At 32.4% G+C, this 27,722-nt stretch overlaps 2 protein-coding genes across 5 annotated transcripts in view; one reads left to right on the top strand and one right to left on the bottom strand.

Moving 5' to 3' along the window:
• Positions 1-912: 912 nt before the first annotated feature.
• LOC140432436 (ankyrin repeat domain-containing protein 49-like) lies at positions 913-12,200 on the bottom strand. Of its 4 annotated transcripts, none has more exons than XM_072520337.1 (5): positions 11,971-12,199; positions 11,726-11,846; positions 11,364-11,669; positions 10,796-10,997; positions 913-997 (listed from the first exon to the last, which is right to left on the bottom strand). In XM_072520337.1, the coding sequence occupies exons 2-4, from the start codon at positions 11,799-11,801 to the stop codon at positions 10,801-10,803; spliced, it is 579 nt and encodes a 192-aa protein (XP_072376438.1). In that variant the 5' UTR covers positions 11,802-11,846; positions 11,971-12,199; the 3' UTR covers positions 913-997; positions 10,796-10,800. The 4 variants fall into 4 exon arrangements, with proteins under 4 accessions (XP_072376438.1, XP_072376437.1, XP_072376439.1 ...); XM_072520336.1 differs by having other exon boundaries at positions 914-997; positions 10,800-10,997; XM_072520338.1 differs by lacking the exon at positions 913-997 and adding an exon at positions 8,140-9,081 and having other exon boundaries at positions 11,971-12,200.
• A 95-nt stretch (positions 12,201-12,295) lies between these two features.
• LOC140432435 (F-box only protein 22-like) overlaps positions 12,296-27,722 on the top strand; it is a 39,641-nt gene continuing 24,214 nt past the window's right edge. Inside the window, exons 1-3 of the mRNA XM_072520335.1 lie at positions 12,296-12,383; positions 12,695-13,085; positions 21,622-21,937. Coding sequence (XP_072376436.1) covers positions 12,381-12,383; positions 12,695-13,085; positions 21,622-21,937 — 710 coding nt within the window. The 5' untranslated portion in view covers positions 12,296-12,380. The remainder of the gene's footprint in view (positions 12,384-12,694; positions 13,086-21,621; positions 21,938-27,722) is intronic.

The following is a 27,722-nucleotide window of genomic DNA, read 5'->3' as shown; positions in this document are numbered from 1 at the left end:
TTAAAATAACATCTTTATGTGCTGCTGTTACATTATTATGGCGCACTGTTTCATTGTTTTTTGAGACCACTGAACCTGTTTCTCCTAATCGTTGATGAAGATCTGTAAATGTTGAGTGAGTGGGATGCTCAGGATTGAGAAATTTTTCGGCGTAACTGGCAACAATTTGACAATGAAAAACGTACGTTATACTTATGTTAACACTTCAAAGCCAACTAGTACAAAAAATATCAATTTAATTTTCATGACGATAAAACGAAACATTTTCAAATCTATTTTTCTAGAAAACGGTGTATCCTACCGACTTAAAGTAAGAATATCTATCTTGAAAGAGTTTTAGCTCGCTTATAAAGCATTTTCGGAGAAGGTGAATTAGGTTAAATTGTCGTAAAATAATCCGAGAAGTCTCCGGTCTTCGATTGTCAGGAGAGTTTTTGGACAACCTGTATCTGAAATATTTGAATTTATATCATACACACAAAGGATTCTTATATACTTAAAGAAATCTGTTCTTGCTTGTGCAATGCGACAACGAGTACAGTGACAGAAGATATTACGGAAATGAAGAGAAATGTTTTAAATTATTCTACGAAAATTAGACTTAAGTTAAATGAAAGTATAAGTTGAAGGTGAAATCATTTCCAAAAAATTAAATATTTTCAAAATTAAAATAAAAAATTTTACTGTTTGAACAAATTTTGAATTTCTTGCTAAAACCAATAAAGGATGAACTGTGGAGGTCTTCATTTGGGAGAAAGTATCATATATTTTCCGGTTCTTTGTCTTCCATCTTGTTCTTACTGACAATCACGATTTTTGTCTCCTAAACTACTTTATTCTTTATTAACAGCTTCTAGCTTCATAATAACTGTGACAGGCAATGTGTAAGTATGGAAAAATTAAACAAAATAGTTTTTTTAGTAAATTTTATTTAAATTTGTACATTTTAGTTAACTTACTCGCTATGTCCAAAATGTCCTTCAATTATTTTAAATCTCTAAAAAGAAAAAAAAAATGTTAATGCAGTAAAATAAAAAAATAGACAATTGCAACTATACAGTAGACTACCTCTTAACCGGTCCCGCATTAAGCGGCCGTCGTATTAACCGGCCACTCCCCCTTCCTATTTTTTTTTTCGTACGAGACGATCATCAAGCGCCACTTGATGATCGTCTCTCGCCCCCGGTTGTCAGTTCTGTTTTTGCTTTCGAGGGGGATTGAATTCGTCTTGTGAGAAAATGAGTGAGAAGCGGAAACGTGTGGTTGTGACGATGGAAAAACGTCTAAGTGTGCTTAAACGGATCGACAAAGGTGAATCGGTAAAGAAAATTTGTTCAGAGTTGAATGTGAGGAAAAGTACAGTGAATGACTGGCGATGGGATCGGCGTTCAATCGAAGATTTCTGCGCCCAAATGGAATTAGATAGAAATCTAAAAACTAGATGCACTAAAAAAACGAAATCCGAGATAGTAGATGAAGCTCTTTGGTTGTGGTTCCTTCAAGAACGGCAAAGGGGCAAACCTATTAGCGGCCCGATTCTAAGGGAAAAGGCTTTATGTGTACAGAGTAAAATTATAGACGGAGACGAATTTATTGGAAGTGAAGGTTGGCTGACTCGCTGGAAGGCACGTCACGGAGTTAATTATGCACACGTAAGTGGAGACAAAATGTCCTCGGACGCTTCAGGTGCATCTGATTTTACCTATAAGTTTGTAGAAATTATAAAAATGGAAAAACTAAACCCGAACAAGTATATAACATGGATGAGACAGGTCTCAATTTTAAAATGCTTCCAGAAAAAACATTTTTGGGAAGCCATGAAAAATCGGCTTCTGGATTTAAAAAGAATAAAGAGCGCATTACAGTTGCTGTTTGTTCAAATGCAGCAGGAACACACAAAATTCATCTTTTCGTTGTTGGTAAGTCTGCTAAACCGCGTCCATTTAAAAATTTACATCCATCGTCCCTCCCTGTATTCTACAGATCACAAAAAGCAGCACGAATGAACGCTGATCTATTAAAAGAATGGTTTAAGCGTGAATTTGTTAAGAGAGTAACGCGCTATCTTAAGAGCGTAAATCTTCCCACTAAAGCAGTCCTACTTCTGGATAATGATCCAACTCATCCTGGAAACCTAACAAGTGAGACAGATTACATAAAAATGATCTTTCTTCCTCCTAATGTGACAAGCTTGGTGCAACCGATGGATCAAGGGGTGATTGAAGACTGTGATGCGACAAGCCAAACTGAGACTGAGAGTTAAATCAATATTAAATGAAAATATCCAATCAATACAAATATCAACCCCAGTAATTTTTAGTTTTATTAAATACAATAGAATTATTATAAAATTCCACAGAATGGTTACTATGTCAGAAATATGAAAATTGAAATAATGTTATTATGAAATACAAAAGAATTTCAAAATTTGAAATACAAAAGAAATTATTTTATTATGGTTCTATTACCTGAAATTTTGGAAAAAATGAGATAGCTTCCCTATTGTAGTTTGCTAAAAGATTATTTTTAAGTAGGTACTTCGTGTAATTTTGGAAATCCGTTTAGTCGAAACATATGGTTTAGATTAAGTATTTCTCTATAGTATTAGTACTGTGCATTTTAAAAATGTAAAGATATTTATATATTTAGATTTGATTATAATTTTACACAATATTATTACTATATTTTAAATTTAACGGCGGTCCGCAAAAAACAAGCTCACGGTCCGGATGCGGACCGCGGTCCGCCATTTGGTGATATAAGCTTATAAGATAAAGGTTTATATGATTTGTTTAAAGTATAAGCTACATATACCAGTAATAATCGTAGCAGATGTCGATGAGCTTATTGACGAGGAGGAAATAGATGACGGTTTGTTTGAAGCTATTATATACAATCGGAAAAATGAAAGATTACCCATGCGTCATCAATGATTTGCATACAAATCAAATCAAAACTATCTAGTCAAAACAAAGTCTAATATGTACCTAAAGTTATACTAAAAATAAACGGATGTGAATACTAATCAATCGTACAATTTTTCGCTACGTAAGAATTTACCAAACAATTTTTGTGATGTTATTCTTCTTCTGATAATATATCGTCGGAGTTATGGAAAAAGGGCGAATTCACCAAATCTCAATTTTTCAGGAGAGCATTTTCTAAGGTTTAGACCCTCAGGAAAATTATTGAATATTATTCAAATAAGCTGTAATTTTTTATTTCAATAGTGTGAACATGTCATTTTTGTATTCTTTAAGTTTCAAGATTTCTAGTAAAGCCGTTTAGTGATAATAAATATTTGTATTGCTAAATGTAACCTATTCGTCCTTCTTACATATCTCAAAACTATTCATGATGGCTTTTTGGGCCCTTTAGCACGTTATTTGTACAAACTAAAAACAGTATATTTAGAAGTAAATTAAAGAAAACTAGCTTAATACTTATTTTTTATTACAATTTTGAGTTCTTTACACATAAATTGAATAAGCAAAAACATTGGTGAGAAAATATAAAAAATCATGTACAGATTGTTTATTTTTAATTTTTTTCTTTTGACTTCGATTGTTTTTCTTCTGACACGATGATTTGATTTTCTTCTGAGACGATGATTGTTGTTTCTGATCAGCTGAACATTTTCTTGTTGTGTTTACATTCCTTCTTTTACCACATCGAGTGTCACCTTTTGGTATATCCTCAAAGTATTTGTGATGGTACACAGGTCCATGAGATCTTTGTGTTTAGTGACTGTTATGGGCAACTGACTGCTGCCTTAGGGAGTAAGTCAATTGTAGAGGGCCTTCCCACATTTTTCAGGACTTTGATTTCTTGATAACTTTTGTCATTGTATTCGTACTTGAAAAAAATAGAATCAGGTTTATCTTTCAAGAACCTGAACCATTTGATTTTTTTCCAGCTGACTAAATCCCTAGTTACAGTTTCATACCTTATTTTTTTTTTGTTGGTTTGAGCCAATTCGTTCCAATCTATGAAAGATGTGTGCTCCAAATAAACAATGTTGTAAGGCTTTGGTGTTTTTCTTGCAGTCTGACAAACAACATGCCATTCTGAAAGTACATTAATTTGTACATGCTTTGCTGCCCTTTCAATTGTTGAATGCATCGAATCACCTTCTTGCTGAGAGTGTCCTGGTTTATAAAATACGTGATCGATTACTTTGCAATTCGTACATCTGACAGCATGTAATAATGCAGTTGCAAAATATTGATTTAAATTTTGCCCATAACAGCTATCGGTCATTAGGAACAATTCTTCAGTTTGTGGATGGTTTGTTATGTAATGAAATACACAGGTTCCTATTTTATTAGCACCTCTTTTCCCTTCGATCTCGTCCCATAGGTTGCAAGTTCCGTTCATCTAGGGTCAGTGATTTGTAATGATTACAGGTACTGCATTGATCCTTCTTAGGCTTATGAAAGCGCAGGTTTCCATAGGAGTAGAAATAGCCTTTGTACATTAATTTGAAAACAGGGTTTCACAATGCTTTTTTTATTGTTTGAATCTAGTTTTTCATTTTCTATAGTGGTTTTTGAGTTATCTTCCCTACATTTTTCAAGATATAAAATATATAACTTTTCAAGATTGAGTTGTGAAGAAAGGTAGAGTTTATTGCTGGACTTTCTGCAGTAGTGGGATTCTTATTTTGGTATGGATTGAATATGATGAAGGGCGTGTTCTTTAGTCCAGGCTGGTATTTTGTTCACAGTCGAGGCTTTCCCTCTTTGGTCAGTCGATACAATTCCAGCAACGCTCCTTTTTTCCAGACAGGTCCGAACACATTTTTATGTTACGGACAAAACTGACAGGAAAAATAAACGACAAACACGAACGTGCTCTGAGTGTTTCTCTAAATGATAGTGAAGACTGAAAGTTTTTCTCTGGATGCAGGACTACTTCGTCGTCTACTAGGTTCACTTTCAACTACAAAAGCGATTAGCAACAAACTGTCGTTGTCGGTCTTGACAACGATCATCTTCTCCCATTTTCCAAAACTGAAAGAAAATATAATTTTTTTCAAATTCGAAAAATTTGTCACTTTACTTAAGAAAGCATTTAGTACACACAAAAGTTTGCCTTTCTTTTTCACTTCTTTTCCCTTTACATTCCTGTAGGTTTTACCAGCACTCCTTAAACACTTTCTTTTTTCTTGTTTCTTTTTAGTTGTAGCCTTATTCGTATTGTCAGTCTTCTTTTTTTTTAATAAATGTTCAGTATTATTTGTCAAACTCAAAGCATCATCAGATTCTGAAAGCTCCAAAATCATGTGACGCTTCGATATTTGCCGTCTCAAAACCTTTTTGTTTTCAAAAATGATGTTGCAATGGTAGCACATGAACCCCTGTCTAACATAATTTTTGTCATTTACTTGATTTGGGGGTGTTCCTAAGCATGACTGAATATTAGTATCAGGGGGCTCGCCTATTGCGTCGTAGGTGATTGTTGGGTCAGTTAAATCTGGATGATTTAATGTTAGTTCTTTAGATAGTAGGTCATCGATGACTTTGGATGTCACAGCTGAAATATCCACAATGTTTTCTACGCATAACGATAGCATAAATTGCTCATTTTCCTCGATGAATGATGGGCTTGCCGGTTGAAGTTGCTGTAATCTTGTATACGCTCTTCATTATTATCTAATTGGCCAGGCTCTTGTTCTGGTATTTTGGCACTTACTTGCATGTTTGTGTTATTACCGTGGTCAAACTCACTGTTTAGAACCTCTATATTTTGCTGGGCAAGAGCCATGATTTTTTGAGAACGTGATTGAAACATTTTCCCCCTGAAATAAAACAAAAACGTAAATGTGTGGTTTCGATAGTATTTAATGTATCTAGATTTAATAGACTAGATTTAAAGACTTTCCCTACAATGGAAGGTTACTTCTATTTTAAGTTATATAACGTAAAGAGTTTAGGCCTAGTTAAGAATACACAGCCCATAATGTGCAATTAAAAGTTAACTGGCATTATTTGGTATTTCCATAAACATACCAAGGTACTACAGTACAATACTAACAGCCGAATAATTATTTTTGTGCTGTAAGCATGAGTTTTTGACGAATTATAGGCGTACTAACATTTGAAAACACTACAGAAAGTAATACTTGGACGTAGATTAGGGATATTAGAGATACTATTTGTAAACAAAGAGTTCAAAAAACCGTTATTAGGGATATATTCCAAGGTTTAGTTCACACAGTTGTGGCTTTGGTAGTAATACAAAATTTAAGCATATGGAAGATGTTACAATAATTTATTGGTACTTACCAAGATAATACACTCAAGAGTGAAATGTTAATACATAAATTACACAGAAAAACATATAAACAATTGAGTAAACAGATATCTACACCACCACTCAGTTGTTGTTGAAAATCTTTCAGAGCTAACCTCAAAACAAAACAGCTGACAACAAAAGCCGGTAGCCTGATCTAGCATCAGTGCTACCAACCAACGGCTTAATTGTTAGCGTAGTAAAAGAGTGGGTTAGAGAGCTATAACCATGGAGTTTCAAAATAAAATTCGTGTGTTCTCTATCGTTTTGTCACACAATCACAATAATTATGACTATAGTATATCATGAAAATATAATCAATCGTGTTATTATTACTAATGTAAGAAGGGCCAACGTGCACATTCGCCCTTCTTACCTACATGTTCGCCCTATTTACATAATACAAATTGTTAAGAATCAAAAGTAAGAAAAGCGAATGTGCCCATTCGCCTTTTTAACACACTTGAAATTACATTCGCCTTTTTTTCACTTGAGGTTTCTATGGAAACCATTGGTCATACAAGTTCGCCATTTTTACATAACTGTAACTCCCGATATCCACATGTCAAATCGGCGAAAACATCAAAAACGTAAAAATGGCGGATTCGCCCCTATTACATAACAACGACGATATACTGATTGATAATAAATGTTACTATTACTACCGTAACTAATTATTTGATATGGATTTATAATACAATAATATTGAGTAAGCAAATATAGTATTATGAATTTCTCCATGTTAAAGTTGCCAGTGGACATAAATAGTAACAGGACTTTACAAAATATCGTTTATATTCGCTGCATTAAGTGATTTAAAATGAAAATAAACTTAATGAATTTAGATATTTGTTTGATACTTTAATATGCTGCTGATTTTTTAGTTTGTACAAAATAATACTGAACACAACAATAATAATTCGATTTTTTTGCCATAACTCAATAAAAACAAACACGATTTTAAGCACGGAAATGTAAGGTTATGTATTATATTAATGTCTATTTGAAAGGTTCGAATTAAATACGCGATGGAGCTGCAATCTTAAACGAGATTGCCTATAGTGTAAACATTTGGACTTCTTATTTGAATTTATCGTCACCATTTTAACTTTTTCTAACAGTCGTTAGAACAGGGGTAGGAGAGACTGATAAGTTTCATGTGAAGGTAGGATTACATTAGGGCTCGGTGCTAAGTCCATATCCACTTTCATTAGTATTACATGAGATAAAAGAGTGCCAAGGAGATATTCCTTGGTGTTTAATGTATGCGGACGATGTGGTGTTAGTAGGGAATACTGAAAGAGAATTAAAAGGTTTAAAATTCAGTAGGTCAAAAACTGAGTGTTTAGAATATCCATTTAAAGATAAAGTTATAAATCCAAATAGAGTGGTAACCCTGGACATTAGGTCTATTGTGAAAAGTGATAGGTTTAAGCATTTAGGATCTGTACTGCAGAGCAACGGGGAGATAGATGGAGATGCCTGCAGTAGAATAATAGCTGGCTGGATGAAATGGAAGGAGGCGAGTGGTGTATTGTGCAACAGATAAATTTCTATAAAGACCTATGAAGCACGTTCCACGTCGAAATAAGAATCACTCAATTCGAAAAGTCGGTGAATATGAGGTTCCAGGAAGAAGGAAGAGAAGAACACCCAAAAAGACGTTGTAGGAGACAGTCAGACAGGACATGTCATTGAAGGAGAAATGCAACTGTTGAAGCCGACCCTGTATAGAGATAAGAGCAAAGATGATGACAATGAATTGGACTTCTTATTTGAAACAGTTTTAGTGAAAAAATAAAATATCAAAACCTGTAGAAAAATCGTTTATTTTAACAACAATAAAATATTTTAAACTGTTATTGGGTATTATAAGCCAAATTCATATTCATTAATTCCTTGACATGTTATATTTTAAATTGATTAATTGAATTTTAACTTTTCTAAAATGTGGTTAAGTTCGAAGATAGTTAGTCCTAAAATGAACAAGTTAATATGTCAAGGAATTTGAGGGGTAAACATTAAAATTTTAATTGCAAATGAATCAGTTATACAAAAAAAAAACAAACTACAACTAGAAAAATAGGAAATCAACATTTTACACTTACAAAACAATTAATTGAGAACATTGATTCACATTAATTACTGTCAGAATCTGAACTCTCCTCACCAATATTTATAACAACACTTTCAACATGAATGTTTATCAAATTCTGTTCACGTTGTAACAATTCAGGTCTTGTGTTTCATTGAAATTAATATTATTTGCTTTTAGCCAAATGATTATGTCATCTTTTCTGGATCAATAAGGTTCCTTTTTAACTAGCATACTATGATAAGGAGCATTATCCACTACTATCAGTGATGGTTCCTCTAAATTCCATCGACAAAGATTTTGAAAAAAACAGTAAACTTGCTTCTTGGATGAACCCTTTAGAAGAATCTGCATGCACAATAATGAAACGTTTGCCATCGTAACCTTGTGGTTTGTGTACACTTTTTATATTAATATCCCGCCAAGAATTTATTTTGGTTCCTTTGGCATATATGTTTCGTCTAAAAAATTACTTCCCTTGGGAAAGTATGACATTTTGACACTATGACAATTTTCCATATACTTACAAAGAAAGCAATATTGGTATGTTATATTAATGATCTTCGGTTGTCATCCTTTCTATATTTAAATCCCAATTCTTTCAATACCCAATTCAATGATGGATTGCTTATAAATACAATTTCTTTATTTTTTATTTCATCATTTTAAACTTATGACGATGACATGCTTTTCTAAAAAATTAAACATGTAGTTAGTACTTTATAGAAAAGAAATTCAAATCAAATATTCCACACAATATTTATAAATTGTTTTACATTTTGGAATTATAAATATTATCTGGCTACAAAAACAAGTATTATTGTTTTAAAATTCGTTTTATTATTCATTTGGTTCCATTAGCTATGACTTTTTCCATTCCATATGACTAGTTTCGTTTGGGTTAATGCATATTTCATCCAAATAAAAAATATTAGTACCTTCTCAGTTTTAGAATTTCTCTTGAATATTACCTTCTCCAACCAATTACTTCGTCTTTCTCTATAAGGACCAATTTTATATTGTGCTGCTTTAAAAATTATGTCTAATTTATGCAAAGTTTTCCAAAATTTGTCTCTTTTTATGATTGGTATATCTCTTGTGAGGTCGCTGGAGGTAACCGAAAGTAGGTACTTGGTTGGTTTCAATAATGTTAGGTAGCTAAGGGAGAATAAAGACTCTTTACTAAGCAGCGTCTCCATATTTTATATTATTTAATATTAAATTAATAGTTCTAATATATTGGTCATCGAGAAAGTAAAGAACATTTTGGCATAAAAAATTAAAAACAAAAGATATCAACACAAAATTAGGCCTTAGGCCCATAAACTCTAGATGACAATTCCATTTAAAAACAGAATCAGTTTACATAACTGAATTGGCAGGATTTTCAATGGGCGACACCATTCAAAATGTTATAAAACAGAGACGTATGACCACACCGTAACAAGACTTGGCTCAAACTAAAGTGGCGGACAGAGGTAAGCGGCATGCTTGAAATTGTGGCAATGGTGGATTGATACTGTGCGGTAACAATCATTCTTCACTTTCTGGACAAACCATATATATATAAAAATCTCAATAATTATTCTCACCACATCACACCTTTTCTCTGACTGTTTACGATTTTTTTTTATTATTTAATTGACAAAATGAAAAAAAAAACTTAATATGTAGAAGATATTATAAGATGTATGCCTGTTTACTAAAAAACAAATATATTTAAACTCTGTCAAAATTGCGTCCGATTTACACTAAACTATGACAATAAGAGAAACATTATTCTACATAAACACTGTATCACTTGCTTATTTTGTACTTTAACTTTTAATATTTGTGCAATTCAAATTAAATTAATAATACTTCATATTATTTAATATTAATTAATCTTTCTAATATAATACATAAAAACCTTAATAATTACTCCCATCACATCACACTCTGCTAAAAGTTTGTATAAAGTGTAAGTGTCTTATTTTGAAAATAAAATGAATGCACTTTTGATCAGATTGTTTGTTTTACAATATCATTTATTTGCTGGAATTTTATTCCTTTGTAGCATTTTTTGTGGTTTTGTAATAGTTCTTGGCATTCATTATTCAAAAGTCTATTAACAGCAGCTTCCCCAACTCTACTACTAGTGGGGTGTTCATGTATAAGAGTATCATGTACATTTAACACTATTATTTTCAAATTTAATTTCACAGAAATAAAATTAGATGTTTGTGCCAGTCATGTAAATCTGTAATCAGTAATGTAAGTGTAAGTAAATCTTACTGAAATAATTGACAATGAGAAACTTTATGTTGATTGGATTTTAATCATTTTTAAGAAACTTGGGTACTTCTTAATAGTAATATGGACAGTTCTGTATACAATAGTCACAGTTACTAATTCAACAATACTTACTTACTTTATATAATTTCAATGTCTAACAATGGATCTGCCATTTCAAAAACATTATAATACCTCGAACTTCTTGTAGCTATATCTTTTGCTGTTTCTCCACTAGAATTCTTTATTCTAGGATCAATAAAGGGATGCATAAGCAGCATCTGGACTGTATCATATGATGCACCATGTGCAGCAGCTATGTGCAATGGAGTTTGTCCTAAAATATTAAATATATGAAACAGTTTAAAAATAATAAACATAAAAAAAGTACTTTGGTTGATTTATACTATTTACACAAATAAAAACACTTTATACTATAACACTGAACAAACTCTCAAATAAATAAACTTAAAAAACCTTTGTTTAATAAAATTGATTAATGAAAAGATTTACAAAAATTAAATTGTATACAGTACTTAAAACAGCTGAGAGAATACCTCAGGATCTTTTATATTTTATTTTCAATAAAAATCATTTTAACTTCTCAAGTTTTATTTGACACAGATGTATAAAAACATGAAAAAACTAGAACTTTTTAAATATATATTTAATTACTATTAAAAAGATGAAGCTGTTACCTCACCTCCTTCAGACCTGGCATTAATATCTGCTCCATGTTGTATTAAAATAGCAGCACATTCTTTATGGTTCCATTGACAACACGAATGTAGAGGCTGCCACTTCATTTCAGTCTGTGCTGCAATGTTAGCTCCTTTTTGTAACAAATATTTAACAATTTCTATGTGATTACTATAACATGCTCTATGGAGTGCAGTATATTTATCTTTATCTACAGCATGTATAAGATTAGGCTGGTTTTCTAAAATTGCTTGAACCACTTTTAAGTTTCCACTTTCACAGGCTTGTAAAAGATCATCCTCAGATTTTACTAGAAAAAAGATTAATAAGTTAGGAACTTCTAGTATGTATTTGTTTAAGTACTACCTTCAGGGTTCCTTGATTTGTCAATGTCATTAAGATCATCTTCCCAACCACTAACTAAAAATCTTTCATCATTCATTCTGGGATGGTCGTTAAACGGACAAGTGTATGAACAAAAAAAACGCTAAAAAAATCATAGTTATAAATACATTACAACTAATTACGAAATTATTTATTTTCATAATCCTATCCTAATGTGGATTTGATTTTAATTAATACAATTTTGATGTTTTAGAAACCGAGTATACCTTTTCTAATCTTTCTTCTATCAAGGCACACCAGATTTCCAGGATAACATTATTTTTAAATATGTATAATTTTGTAATGTTATATATTTAAAATCAACGATGTAATATAGTATCAAAGAATATAGAATAGTATACTACATCGTTGCTTATTGCTTAAAATATAAATTTTTTAAAAATTATAAACTTTTTAAAAAAATGGGGGTTATTTGACATTGACACTTTCTTCTTATTTTTAGCTTTTTAGTTTGTTTTTAGTTTTGAAAGAATCGTAATCGTTTGATTGTTGATTATCTTGACAGGAAAAAGAAGAATAGGATGTGCAGTTATTTCCTAACCTTAACCTTAAATAGATAAAAGTCTTACTTTTTAAAATTCAAAACAATAACAATAATAATCTTTATGTTTTGGATATGGTACGGTGCTTTTAATTTCATAATATATTGATTATAACAGAAAGAATATAGTACAGGAACTTTATAGTACTACATTTATAAAAGCTTTTAAATCCCATGAGTTTAATATTCCAAAAGAGAGCTTTTTAACAATATAGCAGTATAGTTTAAATAGACTATATATATAGAGTATAGTTTAAATAGAATAGATTTAATGGAATTTGCATTGAATACTTTAACATACCAAGACTAAATCAAGCTCTGAAACTAAACTGATAATAGACCATATTTTAAATTCAAATATTTTCTCATGCCAAACCTATTTATTTCAGGGAGATAAGAGTTTCTGCATAAAGAGTATAAAAAGACTTACACCAATTCCCGAAGTCTTAATCACTGCAAACTTCGATTTTTCTGAAGCTCTAGAATCAGTTTATCCATTACTAGACATTATATTTGATTACCTAGACTTTAACGATTTAACCAGGTGTTGTCAAGTAAAAAATTCATGGAAGGAAATTGCAGAAAATATTTTAAGTAAAAGAGTCCAAGCCAGTTGGTTTACATGTTTTAAAGGATCAACAAACAATTGTTTCGAGCATAGTGCTAATCTCAATTATAACAATGTAGGATTTGGAATAATATTGTATGATTTTAGGAGAATCAAGCTTAGTAAATATATTTGTGTACATACAGAGTGGGAGGAACTATCAAGAAAAACAGGTAATAAAAAATTAATACAAAGTCTATATTACAGTTTCTCTGATCAATGTAATTAGATTGTATAAATAGTATTATATGGTTTTTTATATAATTTATTTAACTATAATTAATGGATAATTTATTTATTCTAAGTTACCTTGATAATATAAATGGGGGAAATGTGGCAGGTTGAAGAAATGTTTAGACACATAAAAAATATTCAGCAGGTATACAAAAAACTAGAACATCAGGTAACATATTTGTTATAATGTTACATATATGTTATATTAAAAATCAAGAATATTGAGAAATTAAAATTTACGAATATAATCCCTAGAGAGAAAGGTAAGAAAAAGAATACATAGTAATAAAGAAAGTGTTAGACTCAGAAAACTAGCAAGATCTTGCTCATTATCAATTAAATTAATAATCTCTGAATTAATTTTTAATCTCTTCAAAAATCTGGAATTACAAAACAGAGATTAATTCTATTAAAGCTTACCACAGGCTAAAAAATTTTGAAATAACAAAAAAATAAAAAGCACTACTTAAAAGAAACAAAAATGTGGATAAATGAAGGTAAAGGAAATTCAAGAATCAATTTAATATCCAACTAAAGAAAGCAAAATGAGAACACTGCAGAGCCAATTTAGTGCATAACAAGTTGATAATATATGGTAATACATATTATGAGCTCTGCTATTTCTATCTAAACCAAATTGATTACACCAAGTTACTGCATTAGAAGAGGGCAGAAGAGAATAGCAGATATAAAATCACAATAAAAAAACCAAAACTGAAAACTGGAAAAAAAGGAAAGATTGGAAAGTAATAGATGAAAAGTTGGAGGTATTATGAGAAAGGAGAATGGATTAATAAAAGTGTTCAAAAATATAGAATGTTTTCAAAGGCTTAACAAACAAAAAAAGGAGAGACAAAACACAATCTGACTGGTCATCTACTAGTGGTATCAACGAGTATAGACACATATAGAAGCAAATTTTAAATGAGCCATTTGGTCTTGGTTAGTATACTACAAAATCAAAATACTTCTGTAGAAGGCGACTGTATAAACTCAAACTGTGGCCATCGCCTTAAAAATGTATCATGAAAGATAGAGGTGGGTGAAGTGGGAAATGAGTAGGGATGGAGCTTGTTAACTTATACATCCACACTTAATACAATTTCGATGCCATTGATTTGCAAACTGTTTTTTTACAATAAAACTTTTAGTTTTAATATATTAAATTGTTATATTTTTAATTTAAAACTTAAAAAGGTGTAAAAATTTCAATATTAAAAGTATTTTTTTTATTGTTACAGTTAAATAAAATTTTATAACTTTGAATTAAAAATAGGTTTTTTCCAAAACAACGAAAATCCTTCACGTAACTTTTTAATATAGTTTTAATAATAAACTTTTTTCGAAATATACTTATTCAACAAAAATTTCAATTTTCTCAAGACTTTTCGGTAAACTTTTTAGACTATTTTCTAAATTATTTCGTTGAATACATTTTATTAAATTTTGAAATTTTCTATTTCATTGAAACTTTTCATCAATATTCTTTTAATAACAACTAAAACAGATTTTTTTTTAAATATTTAACAGTAACTTTTCATGAAGACTTTGTGAAAGTTTTCATGCTGTATGGGTACTATTTAATCTTCTTTTAAAATCACAACTACTACTCAAAAACATAATTTTCACAATGAATTTATTGGTGTAATTATTACAATATAGTCTTTGACTTAATTAGACTTAATTGAACATAAACTGATACTAAACATTAATTAAAATTAACATAAATTTTATGTATAAATTTATGAGATGTACTAAAATATAATCCCATCTTCATGATGATCTGAATATTATCTTTATCTTTAGCGTCGTTTAGTCTTACAGAATTTCATCAACAGGAGTATTTTAAGATGTCATTTAACTATTGTGCAAGTCCTTGGGATTTCGGCAGATCGGCTTTATATAAGCTCTCCACCAATGCCTGATAGACCTCTTATTTTGCCTTTGCAAACCCAGTGCTCTTGTATCAAGGCTACATTAAACCTTCTCATGGCAACAATAGGTCTACAGAAACTGCCTTAATGTGCAGGAAATTCGCTTGTATGATTCTAATTGGAGCCTTCGAGGCCTCTGATCGTCTTAAAGAATGCCTTTCCAAGTTTATAATATGCCTTGAAATGAGCAGCACGCAATGCTTTATATAAGACCCCGTCAATCGTTTAGACTAGGGTTTGCGCCTCTTCTCCGACCTTTCGATTTTTTAACAACCAGTCTTCTGTTTTGATAGTTTTCCGAAGGGTCCTGATGGTTTCTACATCAGCCTTTGTCTCGGGACGCAGGTGAGAACCAAGGGGCGCTTGAGCTTGAGGGGATCAACTATATTTAAGTTTGCTCCCCCCATAGGCCCTCCATGTTTTTGTATACTCGTTAGCACAGTTCACCAACAGAGTCCGTTTCCTAAATGATGTTTTATGGAACTGCAAAAGTTTATTCTGACCACCGATAGGAGCCGCATTAACTGCTTGTTCCAGTTTGTTAATGATCATATCTGCTTGAGCCTGATCTAGTTGAGTATCAGAATGATGTCTGTGTACTTCCGCCATTTTGAATACTTTTGTCACTTTGCTTTATGGTTTAGTCTGCTCGTTAGAGCCCCTTGGTTTTTTAGCAACGCTGTTGCGAGGGGATGATAATTTTCTTGGGATTTGCTATGGTCCATGTCCCAGCAGCTATTTTTGCTTCTTTGTAACTACAAACTAAATAAAATAGAGTTGAAATTGAACACACTTCATAAAACTATTGCTGAAACCTGTAAACCTGTGGAATAAGCAACATAAACCAGTTCAGGAAACAAACAAGTTGGTGGAATAAAGATACAAAAAGGAAATAAAAATGAAAATAAAAAATTGAAAATAAACCTCCAAAACAATTGCGAACTAACCTTAAAACAGTACAATGAAATTACGTTAATGAATTGATAAAAACGACAAAATTACAATCATGGGGAAAATATAGCATAGCCATAATGGACAGATAAAAATAATACTCTAGCTGTAATAATATCATAGCTATTAAATCTGAACAAACTGACCATTATTGCCAAACAATTATGGTAACGCAAATGCAGAAGAACACATTAGAACAAAGAAAGAAGTCATAAAGGGTATCAAAATTAAAAATGTAGGTCATGGCAGTATTACATCAGAAATGCTTAAATACCTACTGGAGAAAAGTATCGAAATGATGATGAAGCATTCATTTTGAGAAATGATAATGAAGGTTACACAAAACTATAGAGGAGTAACAAAACTTGGCTTTCCTTTAACGATTTATAAACGACTATTAGAAAAAGATTTAAATTTAAGAGCAGTTAGAAGAATCGCAAAGTGGGTTTAGAAAAGGAAGAGGACTCAGGATCATATATTTACTACTATATAGCTAACCGAAAAGAATCCGAATAAAGATTTTTTCTTGCCATTCGTTGACATAGAAAAACCATTTGACTATGTTTTTATGCTGAAATAAACTAGTTGGTAACCATAAAATAATGAAGAGGTATTCTGATTATGAGTTATTAAATAAAACATTTCATTTATTTGCATATATATTTTTTTTAATTTTGACTATAAATCTGAAACATTTAACAATTAAACGATAAAATACAGAACGAACATGTTGCCCCACCTAGCTTGGATGATGGTTTCTATTGACCGAGACATTCTATGTATAAGCTTTTGAATATACTCTTGGAGCATCTAACACACCTGGTGAAATTTTTTGTTTGTTCTCTGTAAAATTATGTTCTTTTTATACACTAAATGTTTAGGTCTATATTGGACCGCATCAGATATAGTAGATATCGATAAACTTGGAGAGAGGATGATAATATATTTTTAAACAATATGGTTTCTACATAGTTCAGAGAAATAAATAGTGCCTATTTTCCAGCATCCAAAGTAGATGGCTGAAGTGGGAAATTTGATTAAGAATCATTACTTCCAAGTCTGTTTTCGATCGAGCACTGCCTGATGAGTCTGCAAAATATGTCAGAATGTGAATAAAAAACAGACTTTTAGAGAGGAAATATAGGGTCACGAGTTCAACGATGAACTACACGTACACAATGAACTAACTAATTTTTCGTTAGTAATACGCATTTTAAAAAAACGCCGGCACCACTGTATGAATGTACTAGATAACCTAGAACTTAATCCTATTTGTTGTTTTTTCTTACATGCGTGAATTATTTTAATTTATTTTGTGTGGTACGGTACATTGATGCAATAGTTAGTGTTTGGGTAGGTAACTCTAAAATACATTGTTGTAAATAATGAATTATTGGTTTTTTTATTGTTACAAGTTGCGGTACGCACACAATGGATCAAACTATGTTGGGACACAATGAACCATGGTTCACTGTGTATCCTTCCAATTTTTTAGATTTATTTTTATTTTCAGGATGGGTCGCCTTAAGAAAATAGAAAGAAAGAAAGGCGCACATACTGTTGACCAAATGAGGGCAACATTGGACTTAATAGGAGTATAGTAACCAGGGGTATGATTATTCGAAAAGCAGCAGTAGAAAGTAATTTAGCGTACTCTACATTAAGGCGTTACGTTGAAAAAAGAAAGTCTGCTTCAAACGAAAACATAAGATTTGTCCCTAACTATGAGATGTATATGATTTTCACAAGTGAACAAGAAGATGCTCTTAAGACCTATTTGAAAACTTGTTAACTTATGTTTTATGGATTGACGTCTGTTGTATGTAGAAAGGTTGCATATCAAATGGCTCAAAAGAATAATATCAAAATTCCTGATTCATGGAAGAATGCAGAAATGGGTGGCAGGGAGTGACTCCGAAGTTTTAGGAAAAGGCATACAGATATGCCACTGAGAAAATTAGAGCCGTGCTAGGCTACCTGCGACATCATTTAACAGAGATAATGTTATCGTTTTTTGACAACTTACAACGGAGCCAAAAACTCAGAAAATATTAGCACCAAAAGGGAAAAAGTGTTTGGGTAAAGTCACCAGCGGTGAGAAAGGGACGCTAGTAACAACGTGCTGTTTTATATAACCATATGTGCCGGTGGTTATGCTTTACCTCCAGAAATTTTATATTAGCCTGTGTAAGACCAATAATGGCATATGCCTCAGAAATAAGACCCGACACAGCCATAACACAAAGGCTACTGGAAACGGCAGAGATGAGAGTACTGAGAAGAATTACAGGAAATACACTGAGAGATCGAAAGAGAAGTGAAGACATTAGAAGAAAATGTAACGTACAGTGTATAAATGTAAAGTAGTAAAAACAAGTACCTACATAAAAATTTTGTCCATAAAATAAAAGAAAATGTTTGGGATGGACCACCCTTACCCCTAGGGATATGAAAAATAGATTACGGCCAATTCTCAGACCTACCGAATATACATATAAAATTTCATAAAAATGGGTCAAGCGGTTTCGAAGGAGTATGGCATTTAACTCTGTATCACTAATAATAAGGAAATTAAAAAGTAGGGGTTAGTAACAGAAGGGTTGAAATTAAGGGCTGTATGTATTTTTTAATGTTACATCATAAAATAATAAAAACAAAAACAATTGTTAAAAAAAAAGAATAGTTGGGTGGACTACATTTACCCCTTGGGCTTATGAAAAATAGATTACGATCTATTCTCAGACCTACCGAATATAATATGTAAAATTTCATAAGAATTGCTCCAGCCATTTCTGAGGAGTATAAACATACATATACTTACTGTAGTGTTTTCATAGAATTATTTAATTATTGTAGTATATCGCTGGTCTATTCTACAGTCTGCTAAAGCTTCAAGCATCTTATGTTGGTAGGCTGTATCAAAATCTTTCTCATAGTCTACAAATAGGTGCTCGTGGTTTATTATATTCCATATTTTTTTCGATAACGCTGTTTAGGTATTGTAGATGAATTTAGTCGTTTGGTAACAATCCCCGTGAAAAGCTTGTAGGTATACATGTGATAACAAGCATGTGGGAAGTTTCCAATATTTGTTTTATCTAACAACTATTATATATTTTAACGTACCATTGCATTTTATATTTATTTAATTCAAAACTTGCATGATATTTACATTATAATAGTACTAAAACTCATAACACTTTTGATTTGAGAATATTGGCAATAAATCATTTGAGTCATAAAATCATATTATGGAAAACGAATTAAAAAATTTGCAATCGGTAAATAAAGAAAAATAAAAACTTTTACGATTTTCTACTTATGTATAAATACCTGCTTTCCCATGAACTCAAAAGTTTTAAAACTATATTTTTGGTAAGTTATTTAACAATCAAATATGAAGATATTTCTGTTTATTCATCTGTATTTGTGCCTGACTATCTTGATGAACGTTTTACCAGCAAGAGCAGAAATACCTTGTCTTTGCAACAGAGTATATGCTCCAGTTTGTGGTACAGATGGAAAGACGTATGACAGCCAATGTGATCTTAATTGCGAAGTGGAGACTGATCCCAATTTAGAAATTAAACACTTTGGAAAATGTGAATGAGGATAAATTTATAAATCGTAACTACACTTTGCACTGTATTGATTAATAAAACATTATACTGTAATTTCTTACATACTTTATTAGATTACATTATATAGAGAAACATAATCATGATTACAGAATGGGAAACAAAAATCCAAATATTATGTTATGCAGACGACTCCGCCGCATTAATCGCCGAGACAGAAGACGAGCTCCAAAGATTAACACACATTTTCAATACAACAGCCAATGGATTAACCACATAAGCAGAATGAAGGAGACCCGTGTCGTCAAAATAGTAAGAGATAAGTCACCAATCGGCAAAGGAAGTATCGGACGACCGCACAAAAGATGGAGTGACAACTTTTCATAAAGAGGAAGAAGAATTTCATGTTAAAATGCGCCCCCACTAGCTCTTTAGGTCTTGCTACGCCGACAGGAGGGGTGAATTCGGAGTTATTTGTAGAGGTAATGAAAAATTTCATTAAACATAGCAGAAGCTCTCCTCATAACCCATTAGTTTTAATATTCGATAATGATGAATCTCATTTATCCATCGAAGCCTTAGATTTGTCAAAAGCTGTTAGGATTAATATTGTAACTTTGCATCCTCACACATCGGTTAAATTACAGCCACTTGACGTTGGTTTATATGCTCCATTCAAAACATATTATAACAGTGCCATAGAGTCATGGTTTCTAAGAAATTCTGGTAGGCTGATATATATTTATAACTTAGCTGAATATATTGGAATAGCACATAATCGTTTCATGACTCCTAAAAATATAGCCCATGCCTTTATAAAATGCGGTATATATTCCTTGACCGGGATATCTTTATAGACGACGTTTTTTTGCCAAGTGGGGTAACAAACAGACCATATCCAAATGATAGTTCTAATGATATAAGAGACCTTCAAGGAGGTGAACATAAGGATGAAATCACTGCGTCAAATGAAAATGACAGGTTTGAATCTAATAACATTCAATCAGAAAACCCCGAACATACAGAAAGTCGAGCAGGATCATTATTTATTTCACCACAACAATTTATGCCTGCATTGAAAGCCACACATCGTTAAAATAATAGAAAGAACAGAAGAAAACCATTATTGAAGAAGAAAGATTGCAAGCTAAAAGAAAGAAGCTAATAAATGAAAATAAACAAGCTAAGAAGAGAGTGCAATTTGTTAACGAGAATAATACATATTCAGAGGAGGATGAAATAGATATTTCCCTTGAGAGTGACAGCGATAGTGGGGAGTATGAATAAGATCTTCCTATTTTAAATCCAAATTTGGTTAGTACTCAAGGTTTTAACCCTAACGTAGAAGATTGTTTCCTGGTAAAATTTCATCCACCAAAGTCAATGGTATATTTTGTGGGGAAAATACCCAACGTTCCTGATATAGCTTCCGTAGACAAGAAAAATGTGAAATATATTTTGCCGAGACCAAAACTATGTGGCAGCACAAAACGATAACAATGCTGTTTTGCGTTTACAGTGTCTTTTTCTTTATTAAATATCAAATAGGAATTATATATATCTTCAATTTTATTGTTCTTTTCACCTATTCTTCTGCCTTTAAACAATAAACAATTGAAATCTTACTATAGTTTCTGTAAACCTAATTTTTATTGGGTATGTGTAAAATTAAGTAGTTTGCTTCAATGTGTACGCAGTACTAGTTCATTGTGTACCACCCGTGGAACACAATGAACCAAAAACACTTAAAAGAAAAAAACATTAATCTTTATTGATAACCAAATTATGTCTAATAGATTACAAGTATGTGTTTCTGATATTCGTACAATTTCGTGTTTCTAGGTTAAAAGCCGGCTGATCTAACCAATTTTAAATTTTGAATTGTTCACTGTTGAACTCATGACCCTAGACAGTTATATTTTCTTGTGCATAATGCGTCGTCCCCTATAAAACTAATTACAGAAATTTCTTTTCGAAAGACAGGAGTTTTCTATTACATGCATTAATATTAGTTCCAGAGTATTTTGAAGAAGAATTTGTTCCACAAAAAACTGACTACTGCGTCATATCCTGCGCGAAAGTTATATCATATTTCGATAGCAAAAGTAAAAATATATGTAAAGCATCTTATTTTGATGGTCTATTCTTCCCAAAAATTCCCAATGTGAGGATGACCATGTTTTACTGTAATCCCGTCAAGGAGGATGGAATACAGAAGACAGTTGATACCTATATAAATTCAAACGAAGAGGTCAAGTGTTTGCTTATGTTTTCAACAACTGATCAGAAAAAACCTTTGTATAATTTGCTGAAAGCTCTTATACCAGAGTAAGTAATTTTTATATTTATTTGTACACATTTACTTAAATTTTATTTAGTATTTAGAGAGATAGATATATATAGAGAGAGTATTTATATAGAAGCTGAATTTCGCCGAGAATCCCAATTTTGTAACCCCAAAAAAATGTCAAAAAGTTTACCACTTCTACCCACCGGCTTCCTACTAAAACTCCTTGAAAGTCCTTTAATTATTTGTGCCTTTTTCCAAAGTTATAGGATATTCTTCAGATCTTTATGAATGGTTCGGTACATTGTCCAAAATTATTACGAAATCTGTTATAATTTGTTTTGTCATTTGTTAAAAGATTCCTCAAAAATATCAGCATTCATATCTTCGTACTTATCACCGATGTTAACCTACTAAAATGTTAGTAAACCATTCCAAAAGCCACCGAAACTACCAATTTTGGTAATATAATTAGTCTTTCTCTTTTACCAGAGGGCGCTGTTAGCCATAAATAGTCGATTAAAAAACTATTGGCAGTAAAGATTACATGTTTCTCCTACCATGTTGCTTCAACTATATAACCTTCGTTTGCACTAAACTAGTACAACTATAGAATGACTATGAATTATTTCTCAATTATATACACCAAATGAAGCTTACTTAGTATATGTAAATAATGTTGTGGGGTATTAACAAACAAATGTACTATTACAAATTAATAGTACTTAATTAACAGAACTATTCCTTCGATAACTCTGGCGAGAAAATAATGGACCTTTACTCATTGGTGCAAATAATTATTAAAATTTAAATGGTTGCAATAAACAATCAAAGACAATTTATAGGTTTAGGTAAAACTAGGTAAAAACTTACCGCTGGGTCTAATTACCAGGGTTTGCACTACAAAACCACGAACGAAATCAATTCAATATGCGTGCATGGGTTCACGTGCCGGGTTGCGTCTTTTCTTTTCAACGACTGGTGCTCTTCTCTTTCAAAGGGACGCATTCCACGAGCCCGATGGCGGTACTTATAGGGATCGTAGGAATACAGGGAGGACAAATGTATTGATTAATTTATACAACCATATTTGAATTTAAACATTCTCCCCCCTTTAAAGGCCATAAGGTCTTTAAAAAACAAAACGAATTCTAAATACTATCATTACTTAAACAACTAAAACGATAATTAATACAAACAATTCCTATACAAATCTTAAACAAATATTCAAAACTTAAACTACAATAAAAAAATTAAAATTAAAATGGTGGTTTCGTCGCGGTTATATTGACAAAAGCCGAACAAAACAAAATTAATAAAAACGTTGTAAAGCGGCCAAAAAAGCTTCCGCGGTCAAATCACAAGCTAATTCAAGATTTAAAGCCTTAGTACCGCAACATACAAATAGACACAAATAGGCCTTTTGAGTTCTAACTCCCATGTAACGAGACATGGTTATCGAAAACGGTCCAACATAATCTAACCCACAAATCGAAAAGGGTTTAATGGCACCGAGACGAAATTTAGGCAAATTACCCATAGGGGGTTGTAAGTTTTTAGGAGATTGTTTCCAACATCTAATACATTTGGACAATACCGAATTAACGGCTTGTTTAGAAGACATTATCCAAAACCTTTGACTAACCAAAAACTGAGTACTCTTAAATCCAGCATGTAAATACTTCTCATGATAATGACGAACTAGAAGAGTAGTAAGACGAGATTTTTTTGGTAACAAAAACGGGTGTTTTGCTTCATACGATAACGAAGACTGAGATAGACGACCACCTACTCTTAAACACTGAGTACTATCATCTAAAAATACTCCCAACTTACGAAATGGTTTTGGAAAAGAATTTGATTGAAGATGTTCTTCAAAATACTTTTCTTGTGTAAATCTGACAAGAATAATCAACGAGTCTTCTAATTCTACGAAAGTCAAGGGTCCTGACCGTTTCGACCTTTTAAAACGAGAGTTGTGCGCGAATCGCAACATAAAAGCCAAAATTCTTTGGATCGAGGTAAAAGACGATTTATTTTTCAGCAAACAAGACAGAAAATGTTCCTTACGAGTGGAAACAAACACTAAAGCTTTCTTTATCTCTTCCAAAGAGGATTTTTCCTGCAATGAGGGAGGAACCTCTGGAAAAATTAATGGAATATTATACAAAAACGAAGGACCTGTTAACCAGTCTAATTTTGATAGAAAAGCGGCCGGTAGCATGCCTCGCGAAGGCGCATCGGCTGCATTATTTCGAGATTCGATATAATGCCAAGAATAATTTTGACTATGGGACTGGATATACGAAATGCGATTTGCGACGAAAGTTTTGAATCTCGAGTGGGAGCTTTTAATCCAGCGCAATACGATTTGAGAATCTAACCAAGCATACACATTTTGAAATATTATATGCTTCCACGACTCTAACACAAACGACATAAGTTTTACCAAATGAACAGCAGCTAACAATTCTAATCGAGGTATAGTAATCCGTTTTATAGGAGCTACTTTCGATTTGGCACACAGTAAATTAACTTGAACTAGGTTACGAGTATCAATACTACGAATATAAACGACACAAGCATATCCCTTTTCACTAGCATCGGCAAATCCATGAAGCTCTAAGATGGGACATGAGGAAATATTCAAAAAACGAGGAATTTTGAACTGTGAAATAAGAGATAGTTCGCTCTTATATTGCTCCCATACACGAATTATTTCCGAAGGAGGGCGATCATCCCATTTAAGACCGGTTGCCCAAAGTTGTTGGATTAAATGTTTAATAAAAAAGGTAATAGGTGTTAAGTAACCACAAGGATCATAAATTCGAGCTAATTCGGACAAAAACGATCTTTTGGTACAAGGGACGTCTTGCAATTTGACTGAAAATTGAAAGACGTCGGACTGTGCAATCCACTTCAAACCAAGGATTTTTAATGAAGGACCATTTGCTTCTGGATCAAAATTAATGGAGTGAGGATTAATATGGGATTCAGGAAACTGCGACAACAATTTGGGTTCATACGAACACCATTTCAGTAACTCAAAGCCTCCTAACTTTAACAAAGCGACTAATTCGTCAACTAAAGTTTGTGCTTCTTCGAGAGTCGAAGCACCAAAAACAAAATCATCAATATACGAAGCATGACGAATAAGCGAGACGGCTTTAGGAAAACGAGAGCCTTCGTCTAATGCTAATTGTTGGAGAGTTCTTAAAGCGAGATACGGCGAAGATACTATTCCAAAAGTAACAGTTAATAAACGATATTCCTGAATTTCCTCAGCGCTAGAAAATCTCCATAACACGCGTTGATAATCCGTGTGTTCAGGAGCGACTAAAATATTACGATACATCTGACGAATGTCCGCACACAGCGGAAAACGATTAAGTCTAAAATTCAACAACAGCGAGACTATGTTCTGTTGCAGCTTAGGACCGACCAGTAAATAGTCGTTTAAAGATTTACCGCGACTGGGACTTTTCTGAGACGCATTATATACAACTCGAATTTTACTTGAAACACTATCTGGTTTCACAACGCAATGATGTGGAATATAATACTTTCCCCTTTTCTTTTCGGCATTAGAGACTAACTGCATATGACCTAAATCAAGATACTCCTGCATATGAAAAGAATATTCTTTTTTCAAACTTGGTTGACGAGATAAGCGTCGTTCTAATGATAGCAATCTATTTAAAGCAATATAATAGCTATCTTGCAAACAAGGCGGCGATTCACGAAAAGGCAAAGATACAACATATTTACCCGAGACGTCCCGATTATGCGTTTCCAGATAAATGTTCTCACACAGAACGTCTTCTGGTTCTGAAACTGGCTTTTCCGGTACGTTTTCCAGTTCCCAAAATTTCGTTAACGAAGAATTTAGTGGGTCTTCAATATTTGAAAGACAAACAAGCGAAGTCGACGAAAGGTTAGGTGTGCTAGTAGGTCCTAACAAAATATAACCAAAAACGGTATTTAGGGCATCTGGTTGTCCCGCTTTACCTTCAATTTTACCTTCTAACAACACCTTCGAAAATATGCTACAACCAATTAACAAATCTATAGATTGACTACAGTTAAATTCGGGATCGGCTAACTTCAAATTTTTAATATAATTCCACGTCGATATGTCAATTTTGGTGCTCGGCAAATCCGAGCAAACCCGATCTGTAATAATAGCCTCCAAGTGAAACACCGGTGACTCCTGATGACGAGGTTGGATAGAAAAACTTATTTGACCTTGATTCAGTTTCGTTTGCATCGAATTGAGTCCGTTAACTTCAAATGAACAAGGAGTTTTAGGCCAACCTAATCTACTGGCAGGTTTACGACTAATGAACGAACTCATTGAACCTGAATCTAGCAGACATCTCAAGGGCTGTTTACACCCCTTACTATCAATCGCGTGAACTAAAACGGTACCGAGCAAAATTTCCTTTTTTGTCTCGTTTTTCTTCCCTATAAAACTAGCAGCACAATGTGATATTTCAGGCGAATTTTGTTCGACTCCCGATGCCCCTGGATTATTAGTATTTTCTATGGACGACTGACTATTGGAACGATTTCTATCAAAGTGCAACAAACTATTATGAAGGTGACTATTACATTTACTACATTTAAAGGCCTTTGGACACGACTTGACAGAATGATTAGCCTGATTAAGACACCTAAAACACGAGGAAGATTCTTTACAAAATTGGTATCTTTCTTTTGGAGATTTTTTCAAAAACAACGAGCAATGGTTAAGAAAATGACTTTGTTTACATAAAGCACAACATATTGACGACGAATTTGTAACAAAGGATGAACTACTATTATGCCTTGACTCATTGGAATGTTTATAATTACACTTTGGCTCCGTATAAGTTGGAGCCCTCGACGATTTCTTAGATTCACTTAAGCTACTATTCAAATTATCGTAAGCAATGTACTGAGTTTCAATAAACTCTACCAATTTTTGAAATGACGGGATTTTATTCGATTTATTTTCTAACTCAAATAACTTTACTGAATCCGCGTCTAATTTCGACAAAAGTAAATTAAAAATAATAAAATCCCAATGTTCTGTCGGAAGACCTAATGTTTTCAATGCGGCTAAATTTTCTAAAAACGTATCTACTAATTTAGCCAGATTTTTCGAATTAACTACCGATATTTTCTGTACGCCCAAGATCGCATCCCAATGCGCGGTCGCACAACGACGAACATTTGTGTAGCGTTTAACAATTAGATCGTAAGCAATTTGATAATTATCGCTATTTATTGACAAATTACGAATCAAACTAAGTGGAGTCCCTTCTAAACATCCTTTCAAATACTTAAACTTTTCTACGTCTGCTAGGCCTGCGTTATTATGTACAACCGAATTATATAAGTCTAAAAACGAACTAAACTCCTTAAAATCACCCTTAAATTTAGGCAGCTCTATTTTAGGCAAGCGAATATTTGATTGTGGAACTACTACTGATCTAAACGGTTCTGGAGTTTCAAATTGTGGCTCAGATAATTCCGCACTAAATAGTTTTATTTTATAAAATTGTTCCAAAAATAATTCCCGAACATTTTCTTCAACCCTCGTATCCGCGTCTGGTACAGAAAGAATATTACTAATAATATTAGTGTGATGTTTTAAGAACTCTTCGCGAATCGAATCTAAATCCTCTAGTCTAATTTTAAATAAAGGGCGAATAGAAACGTCTGAAAGGGACTTAAAACCTAAATCGAAAATTAACTGAATATCATTTAACGCAGTTTTTCTTAAAAATTTGAGTTTCCTATTCTTTTCTTCAAGTTTTTCCATTTTAAATTTTTAACAAGTTT

This window comes from Diabrotica undecimpunctata, chromosome 1 (assembly GCF_040954645.1).
Source record: "Diabrotica undecimpunctata isolate CICGRU chromosome 1, icDiaUnde3, whole genome shotgun sequence".
NCBI classification, from domain to species: Eukaryota; Metazoa; Arthropoda; class Insecta; order Coleoptera; family Chrysomelidae; genus Diabrotica; species Diabrotica undecimpunctata.
Note: the sequence above shows the minus strand (reverse complement) of the source record. Positions and strands in the feature narration are given on the sequence as shown.